This window comes from Octopus bimaculoides, chromosome 26 (assembly GCF_046866305.1).
Source record: "Octopus bimaculoides isolate indiv1 chromosome 26, ASM4686630v1, whole genome shotgun sequence".
Taxonomy (NCBI): Eukaryota; Metazoa; Mollusca; class Cephalopoda; order Octopoda; family Octopodidae; genus Octopus; species Octopus bimaculoides.
In genome coordinates this window covers 7,862,001-7,872,000 of record NC_142953.1, presented here as the reverse complement: position 1 = coordinate 7,872,000, position 10,000 = coordinate 7,862,001, and the positions used below count along the sequence as shown (strand labels likewise).

The 10,000-nt window shown below is 39.0% G+C and overlaps 1 protein-coding gene and 1 long non-coding RNA gene across 2 annotated transcripts in view; one reads left to right on the top strand and one right to left on the bottom strand.

Annotated features, from left to right (window-relative positions):
- Nucleotides 1–452, top strand: part of LOC128250899 (uncharacterized) — a 76,589-nt gene extending 76,137 nt beyond the window's left edge. Inside the window, exon 3 of the long non-coding RNA XR_008266832.2 lies at nucleotides 328–452. This is a non-coding gene — a long non-coding RNA (uncharacterized LOC128250899). The remainder of the gene's footprint in view (nucleotides 1–327) is intronic.
- The window catches only part of LOC106876104 (hillarin), a 95,593-nt gene extending 94,053 nt beyond the window's left edge, over nucleotides 1–1,540 (bottom strand). Inside the window, exon 1 of the mRNA XM_014924513.3 lies at nucleotides 483–1,540. Coding sequence (XP_014779999.1) covers nucleotides 483–866 — 384 coding nt within the window. The 5' untranslated portion in view covers nucleotides 867–1,540. The remainder of the gene's footprint in view (nucleotides 1–482) is intronic.
- Nucleotides 1,541–10,000: the final 8,460 nt, after the last annotated feature.

The window sequence follows — 10,000 nt, the reverse complement described above, 5'->3', positions numbered from 1 at the left end:
GCAGGTTAAACTCTGAACTTGCCAAATGCATTTAAATAAATTTCTGGAGAATTAATAGATGTTATTACAACAAGGTATAGATGTTATCACAAGTGAATTTAAACACAAAACAAATAAAACAAAAAAAACATTATTATTCGAGGTCGATTCTTTCATTTCATCCTTTCGGGGTCGATAACATAGTACCAGTTGAATACTAGGCTCTCAGTGTAATCAATTAACCCCACATCACCCAAAATTCCAGGCTTTGTGTCTATAGTAGAAAGAATTATTATTATTATTATTATTATTATTATTATTATTATTATTATTATTATTTCTAAACAGACAATCGAATTAAAACAGGGTTTCCCTCAGTGTCTCCGACCCGTGCAGACGATCAGTGATATAATAATAACAAACACATTATGTGAAGATAATTAAACAGACTGACATGGAGATACAAACATCAGGTAAGCATCAGGTAGCAAGTATCAACTTACCTGTTCGTTGATGTTGTTTTTACCACGAGGGGCATTCACGGCACTTTTAATCCCCATTGATTCACTGTCAATGGTTCCGACAAGCTTTGGCACGTGGCTAACACAGTATATATCCGGTTCATTGTATTGGTCCCAATGGTAGGTCCTCAACGTTAGCTGTAGGTTACAGACACGACATCGGAAGCAACCCCGATGGAAGAGAACACCAACGTCGATTCTCTCCAACGGATACACCCGTTTAAGACAACGAAAACACGGATCAATTTGCAAGGATCCGCTCCGGTGGCAAACCGTGTCTCGTTTGTTACTGCAAATGTCAATTCCCATCCGACTGGCAGATCTGTCGTCGTGATGGAAATGTCTGTCCACTAAAGCGGCGCACATATTTGGCTTTTTGTCTTGTGTGGACAGACAAAAATCAACCAGGATAAATATACAAGGTCAGTGTTGTCAGAGAGAGACGGCGGATGATAGACAGGAAGCACACCTACATGAGGACATGCTGTGTGCGTGTATGCACAAAGAGAAAACATGTAGGTAGCAGAGTAGAATTGATGAACGTGACAGAGGATGGCTGTTGTTCAAATAAACAAGCTAACATTCTCTGCTGCTTCTACTTCCAGCTGTCCTTCCTTTTACCATACTGCTTCACTTCACATACTCAACCACTCCATCTCTTTCTCTCACCTTCCTTATGTGTCTATCTGGTTATCTCCTCTCGCCCCTCTCTCTCTCTCTCTTTAGCTCTTTCTCACCCCTCTCTCTCTCTCTCTTTCTCACCCTCTCTCTCTATTTCTCTCTATTTCTCTCTCCCTCTCTATCTCACGCTGCATCTATTTCTCCCGCTCGACGTTTCGTTGACAAAATTCACGTTTCAAGCGTGGATGGAATCGCAACAGCAATCTGTTGTGAGTCACGAGGGAAATCCTTGCTAAAGATAGCCTCTCTCTCCCACCTCTCACTCTCCCTCTTCTTACTTCTCTTACTCTCGCTTTCTCACTCACTCTATTCAATATCACTTCTCCTCCTCCTCGTCCTCCTCCCTCCATATATTTTCCTTTATAACATCATCATCATCATCTCTCCCTCCCTCACTCTCTCAGTATTATTCTACTTCATTTCTTCCTCGCTCGCTCTCTTTCTCCCCGCTTTATTTACCTTACTCTCACCTGTTCTTTACTCTTCTACTTCGTTTCTCTCCATCTTCCTACCTTTCACTGCAATCTTCTCAGCATCTTCATCTTCACGTCCATCACACTCTGTTCTCTTATTTCATTCTCTCCCTACACCTATCTATCTATCTATCTATCTATCTATCTATCTATCTATCTATCTCCTCTCTCTCTTTATATATATATATATATATATATATATATATATATACCTGTTTATCCCTCAATAATAAATATCAATATATTTGTTTATTGTGCACTCTCTCTTACTATATATATATATATATATATATATATATATGTATGTATGTATGTAATTGTGTATAAATACATATGTATATGCATATACATGTGTGTATATTTGCGTGTGTGTGTGTGCGTCCACCACTGTTTTTCTTTTTCTCTCCGCCGCTCCCCGCCTCCCCCGCTCCAGTTTGTCCCTCACAATAGCCCTGTCTTCGCCCCTAACCTCCAATCTGTTCATCTCAACCACCGTTGTTCTGAAAAATAACAAAAACGAGCGAGAGCTACTTGCTCTGCTCTGAGTCACTCAGCGGAGGTAAACATACGCGCACGCGCACACACACGCACACATGCACAGACACTCTGCTACCATCATCTTCTCTCTCTCTCTCTCTCTCTCTCTCTCTCTCTCTCTCTCAGGACACCAATTTCTTATGATAAGAAAAGACTATAGAAATAGGCATAAACTTGTATAAGAAGGAGAAAAAGATAAATAGATTGAAAGAGAGAGAGAGAGAGAGAGAGGGGGGCAAACAAATAGGTACATACACGTGAACATATATACATGTATATATATATATATATATATATATATATATATATATATATATATACATGTATATATGTGTGTGTGTATTGGAAACAGGTAAGCATTTGTGTCCCACCTCTCTCTCTCTCTCTCTCTCCACCCACACACACAAGAAAAAAGGGAAAAAAGACAAAAAACTAAGGTAATATTCTGAGATCAATTGTATTGATCACTTAACAATGATACACATTTAATAGCAAGGAAGTATATGTGTGTGTATAGTCCTGAGTTACACTTCACTCAACACCTCCACTCATTAATTACGAGTACAGGTAGCTGGGTAAAACCCCATCTTTTACTCCACTCAGCACTTGCACCCATCACCTTAGAGCAGTGGTTTTCAACTGCGGACCACATGGCTCTTGGAAAGGGGCCAAAGTTTTACTGCAATAAATTGGTTATCCTTCAACAATATAGGCACAGGTGTGGCTGTATGGTGAGAAGCTGGCTTCCCAACCACATGGTTCCGGGTTCAGTCCTACTGCGTGGCACCTTGGGCAAGTGTCTTCTGCTATAGCCTCAGGCTGACCAAAGCCTTGTGAGTGGATTGGATTTGGTAGATGGAAACTGAAAGAAGCCTGTCGTATATATATATATATATGCATATATATAGGCGCAGGAGTGGCTGTGTAGTAAGTAGCTTGCTTACCAACCACATGGTTCCGGGTTCATTCTCACTGCGTGGGACCTTGGGCAAGTGTCTTCTACTATAGCCTCAGGCTGACCAAAGGCTTGTGAGTGGATTTGGGAGACGGAAACTGATAGAAGCCTGTCATATATATATCTATATATATATATATACGTTTATATATAAACATAATTAAGGGATCAGCAAACAGTTGCTTCACCACATACCGAAGTTCAGAAATAGCAGCTAAAAAGCTGAGACTCCAACAGATAGTAATGCATCTCAACAGAAATATGGTAACAAATGTCTTGTTTTCATAAGTTTTGAATTCAAATCTTCCACCAAACCTTAGTCTCAATTTATGTTCCTAACACTAATTGAATGATAACTAAGTTATTTTACTGAATTCTTTGTTATATTTAAAATAATTGAAATAAACACAGAGCATCTCACAATAAATACAGTAATGAAAGGATTAAGAGCAACACAAAGAGCCATGGAAAGGAGAATGCTGAAGATTAACCAAATGGATAGTGTGGAGAAACACCAGGATAAGACTGGCAACAAGTTTAATGGATATTATCTTGAAAATAAAAACTCTGAAATAGTCTTTCACGGAACATGTGTTTAGAAGAAAGGACAACAGATGGAATACAAAATTGACAGAGCGGACACTATATCCAGAAAAAAGGAGGGGAAAACCATGCAGAAGTTGGAATGAAGACTGTTAAATTCTTTGACACCCAAACATGAATAAGGAAAACATCAGACTGTGGTTTTTGGAGAGAAAATACTGAGGCATTTGTCCAACAATGAACTGAACATGTGCAAGGGTGATGATGATGATGTCATCGACTCATCACCTGCACTCAACAGTTGAGAGTCTAGATGGTTATGTCTAGTCCTGCATTACACTCCACTCAACACATGCACTCAACAACTGCAAGTACAAATAGACATATGTAATCTTGTATTACATTCTACTTAACACCTGCACTCAACATCTGAGAGTTTAGATGGTTGTCTAGTCCTGCATTACACTCCACTCAACACATGCACTCAACAACTGCAAGTACAAATAGATATATGTAATCTTGTATTACATTCTACTTAACACCTGCACTCAACATCTGAGAGTCTAGATGGTTGTCTAGTTCTGCATTACACTCTACTCAACAGCCGCACTCAACAACTGAAAGTGCAGATTGATATACGTAGCCTTGTATTATATTTCACTTAACACCTGCACTCGACAACTGAGAGCATACATATGTGTAGTCCTGCATTACACTCCACTCAACACTTGCACTTAACAACTGAGAGTATTGATGTATGTAGTCTTGCACTGAACAGCTGAGAGTATAGCTTGGAGTGTTTTGTCCTGTGTTACACTCTACTCAACAATTGCACTCAACATCTGAGAGATTTTTTAAATTCTTTTATCCTTTACTCTTTCATCAGTTTCTCTCACTGTTCCTGTGGCCATACTGGAGCAATGGCTTAGAATATTGTAGCCATTCATATTAACCATAATGTTTGTTTCTTTCTGGACTCTATTTGTTGAACAAATAAATTACAAAGCAGTTTGTGACTGGTGTAAACATAAACACACACACATAGGTGCAGGCGTGGCTGTGTGGTAAGAAGCTTACTTCCCAACCACATGGTTCCGGGTTCAGTCCCATTGTACGACATCTTGGACAAGTGTCTTCTACTATAGCCTTGGAGCAACTAAAGCCTTGTGAGTGGATTTGGTAGACAGAAACTGAAAGAAGACCATCATATGTGTGTGTGTGTGTGTGTGTGTGTGTGTGTGTCTGTGTGTCTAGGCTGACCCATTGAACTACGAGTACGACTCATACAACTCATTTTTGCCAGCTGAGTCTGTCTAAGAAATCCACTTTCAAGACTTTGGTTGATCTAGGGCTACTGTGGTTATAGTAGAAGATACCCAAGGTGACACACTGTGGGACTGAACCCAGAACCAAATGCTTGGCAAACAAACTTCTTATCCTACACCCACACCTATACTCCACTCAGCAAATGAGAACATACATTGCTTTCAAATTTTGACAAAAAAAAAAACAACAATTTGGAGGGAAATGGGGGTGGAAGGTGATTACATCAACCCAGTATTCAACTGGTACTTATTTTATCGACCCTGAAAGGATGAAAGCACAGTTGACCCCGGTGGAATTGGAACTCAGAACATAAAGACAGACAAAAATGTTACTAAGTATTTTACCTGGCAGTGAAGGGCACCCAGCTGTAAAAACCTTGTCTGTGCTGGTGCCATGTGAAAAACACTCGGTCCACTCTGCAGGATGGTTTGTGTTAGGAAGGGCATCCAGCCCTAAAAACCCTGCCAAAAGAGACACAGTAGCTTTGGAGTAGTCTTCTACCAGGCCAGCTCCTGTCAACTGTCCTACCCATGCATTCATGGAAAACTGGACATTAAACAATGATGATGATGATGATGATGATGCTAATGATTCTGCCAGCTCGCCACCCTAAATGAGAATATATATTGGTAGATGTTTGTAGTTTATTCAACAGCTGACCTTGTAAAGTGTTGATAGACATTAACTCTCCTCTTAGCACCATTCAACAACTAACAGTAGAGAGTATAGAACATAAGAGGTTTACACTCCACTCAACACCTCCACTCAACAATCGAAAGCTCCATCAAACACACCACTACCACTCTTACTCAATCTTTCTATTTCAATGGGTATTTTTTTGTGCACCTTTTTTCTTTTGTTTTCTAAATTTCCTTCTCAAATCCATTCATTTTTCTTTCCTTCTTTCTCTCTCCCTCTCTTTTCTTCTTTTTTACTTTATTTCTGTTTGTTTTTCTCCTCTTATATCCTTACCTATCTCTCTCTATTTTTTTCTTTCCCTCTCACCCCTCCTTTCCACCTACATGCCTGCCAATCTTACTACCTATCTATCTATTTATCTATTTATGTATATACATATCTATCTTTCTATTTCCCTACTAACCATCTAGCATACATACATAACGCACATGCATATATATATATATATATATATATATATATATATATATACTTACACATATATACATATACATACATAACCATATATATACACACACACACACCATCACTTCCATCCCCATCACTACCATCACCACCACCACCACTACCACTGCCATCATCACAACCAGCAGCACCACCACCGCTACCACCACCACCACCACCACCACCACCGTCACCTCCACCACAAAACACCACTGACACCAGCACCACAACCACATTCATAATGACTATTATTATCAGCTTTCCTGATCTTTAGTCAAGGAGTCCCTGGCAAGACCCCACTCCTGCCCTTCCAACCCTGTAAAGTAGGGACCACGGAATATATTGAGGAAGGAGAACTTTAACGTAACCACTCGACCATCTCGCTATTGTCTTTAAAACAGGGACTGCATTTATGCAGTCACAGCATTCCCCTTCCTTTAACAGTAAAGTAGAGATGGCCACAGGGTAGAATGATGGAGCGCATCCTTCATTAGAGCTCTCCTGTTATATAACCCCTACAGCTAACTCCACCAACACTTGGGATGAATTTTTTTTATTTCTTTACTCAAGCAGAATTCACTGTGATTTTGGCTTTGTTGAAAGCAGAAATTAGATTTTATTTCACTTTCTGAAATTACTACAAAAAAAAAAAAAAAAAACTTGAAGGAGAAAAATATTTGAAGAAAGATGATGATGACAAGAGGAGAAGACGAAGAAGAAGAAAAAGAAGAAGAAGAAGAAGAAGAAGAAGAAGAAAAGAATACAGGAGAGGACAAGTGGAAGAAGATAACAGGAGGGGGAGGAGAAGACATGGAGAATATGTTTGGAGAAAGAAGATAAGGGAAGAAGAAGAAGACATGAATACAGGAGATGACAAGAAGAATAAGAAGAAGAAGAGAAAGAAGACAAGCAGAACATATATTTAAAGAAAGATGACAAGGGGAGAAGAAGACATCAATACAGAAGAAGACAAGATACATACACACACACACACGCATTATATACATACATACATACATACATATATATATATATATATATATATATATATATATATATATATATCCTTATATATATATATATATATATATACACATACATATATTTGCATACATACATACATACATACATACACACACACACACATATATATATGCATATATATATATATATATATATATATATATATATCCTTATATATATATATACACACATACATATATTTGCATACATACATACATACGTACATACATACATACGTACATACATACATACGTACGTATGTACATACATATATATGTATGTATTAAATAGAAGAGAAGATGACAAGGAGAATGAATGGATGACTGGAGAAGGAAGAGATGAGAAGGGAGGTGACAAGAGAAAACAGGGAGGGACAGGAGGAGAGGGAAAAAAGAAGAAAAAAAATACATATGACAGAAAGGACAGAAGGGAGAAGACAGGGAACGCGGAAGAGGGCAGAAAAATGACAGAAGACAAGGGACACACGAGCAAGGAGAGATAGAGAGAAAGAGAGAGAGATAGAGAGAGAGAGTGGGTGGGGGAACAGAAGAAGACATGAGATGAGGGAAGAAAGTAGGGAATGAAAGGGAGCGTAGGTAGGTAGGTTGGTAGAGATGGCAGGGCGGGGGGGGGGTAGCAGTGAGTGTACAAGGTTGGTGATGACAGCAATACTGCACTGACATTATATAAACAGTTCTCCCCCCCCCCCGCTCATCATCACCACTACCACCATCTTCATCAGCATCATCATCCTCATCATCATTACCATCACCACCACTGTCACCACTACTATCATCATCGTCATCATTATTGTCATCATTGTCGTCGCTGCCATTGTGATCGTTGTCATCAACTGCTGTTTACTATGCCCTTCCAAAGTCATCTGGTTCACACCTTAGGCTTCCTTATTCCATTCTGTATAATCTCACAGCACCACCACAGCATCACTGCTACCATTTCTACAGTCTATCTATCTATGTATCTATCTACCTACTTATCTATCTATCTATCTATCTATCTATCTATCTATCTATCTATCTCTTCGGCTGACTGTCTATCTACATATCTATTTATCAACCTACCTGTTTACCAAGCAATCTCCTACCCCTACCTACCTACCTATCTATCTATCTCTCTGTTTATATGAGGGGATGCTGAAAAGTTCCTGGCTTTAAGGGTTTTGCGAAAGGCCTGGTTGAAGGTCCAAATTTCCAAGTTCTTTTACAGGGTTTAGAAAAACTTAAGGACCTCTGCAGTAAGTGTGCGAGTCTGGGATGGGAATATGTTGAATAAAATCATAATTAACTGATCCTCCTGTATTTTCTTTTACCCAAAGTCAGGAACTGTTTGGCACTCCCTCATATGAATATATATATATTCCATTTTTTTCTCTCATTGTTTGCACAGTTGGTGACATCCTGTGCCCACGTATGCATATGTATACTCTCTTTACTCTTTTACTTGTTTCAGTCATTTGACTGCGGCCATGCTGGAGCACCGCCTTTTAGTCGAGAAAATCGACCCCAAGACTTATTCTTTGTAAGCCTAGTACTTATTTTATCGGTCTCTTTTGCCAAACCACTAAGTTACGGGGACATAAACACACCAGCATCGGTTGTCAAGCGATGTTGGGGGGACAAACACAGACACGCAAACATATACACACACATACATATACATATATATATATATATATATATATATATATATATATATATATATATATATATATATATATACACGACGGGCTTCTTTCAGTTTCCGTCTACCAAATCCACTCACAAGGCTTTGGTCAGCCCGAGGCTGTAGTAGAAGACACTTGCCCAAGATGCCACGCAGTGGGAATGAACCCAGAACCATGTGGTTGGTAAGCAAGCTACTTACCACACAGCCACTCCTGCGCCTATATATATATATATATATATATATATATATATATATATATATATATATATATATATATATATATATTGTGTGTGTGTGTATGTATGTATTTACTTATTTACCTGGCTATCTACTTTTCTATTTGCCTACTACATACCAACCTATCTATCTCTTTTTCTCTTTTTACATACACAAACACACACATGCACAACCACTCACACACACACATGTATGCATGTAAATACACAAATATACATAGATGCACATGCATACATACACATATTGACACATGTATAAATCCGGGTCGGTGACCAACACGTCGTAAAACTACAGGGAGTGAAGCACACCTCAGCTTTAGGAGAATACTCTTATATAGAATGTGTTGTGCATCACAACCAGCACCACCACCACTGCTACCAACACCACCACCGCCGCCGCCACCACCACTACCACCACCACCATAAAACACCACTGACACCAGCACCACACCCTTATATAGAATGTGTTGTGCAGGGAACAGTCACAGACATTTTAATGACCTTCAGTGGAACTGCCAATCTCCTGAATCTGTAACCTTTATTGATACCAGATATCTTATCTCAGCTTATGGCAGGTACCAGTAGGATAGAGATAAGGGGAAGAGTGTTTATGAGGGGTTGTGAAAAATATATTTGACTGAACATTCTGCACAAACAGTGCTGGGTTAGCCATTAATCAAAATAAGCAGGTACTTAGAACACAAGGGAATTGGAGGGCACTTCAGAAATGGTAAATGGTTTACAGTACAAAAGAAATCACTTTAGACCTGCTAAAATAATATTCAGGATGCGCTATCCCTACTAAGTCTAAAAGCAGACATGTTACGTAAGATTAATCTTGAGGATCTGATCAAAGACTTTGCAATCAAAAACTATAGGAGAAAACTTTTCAAATAT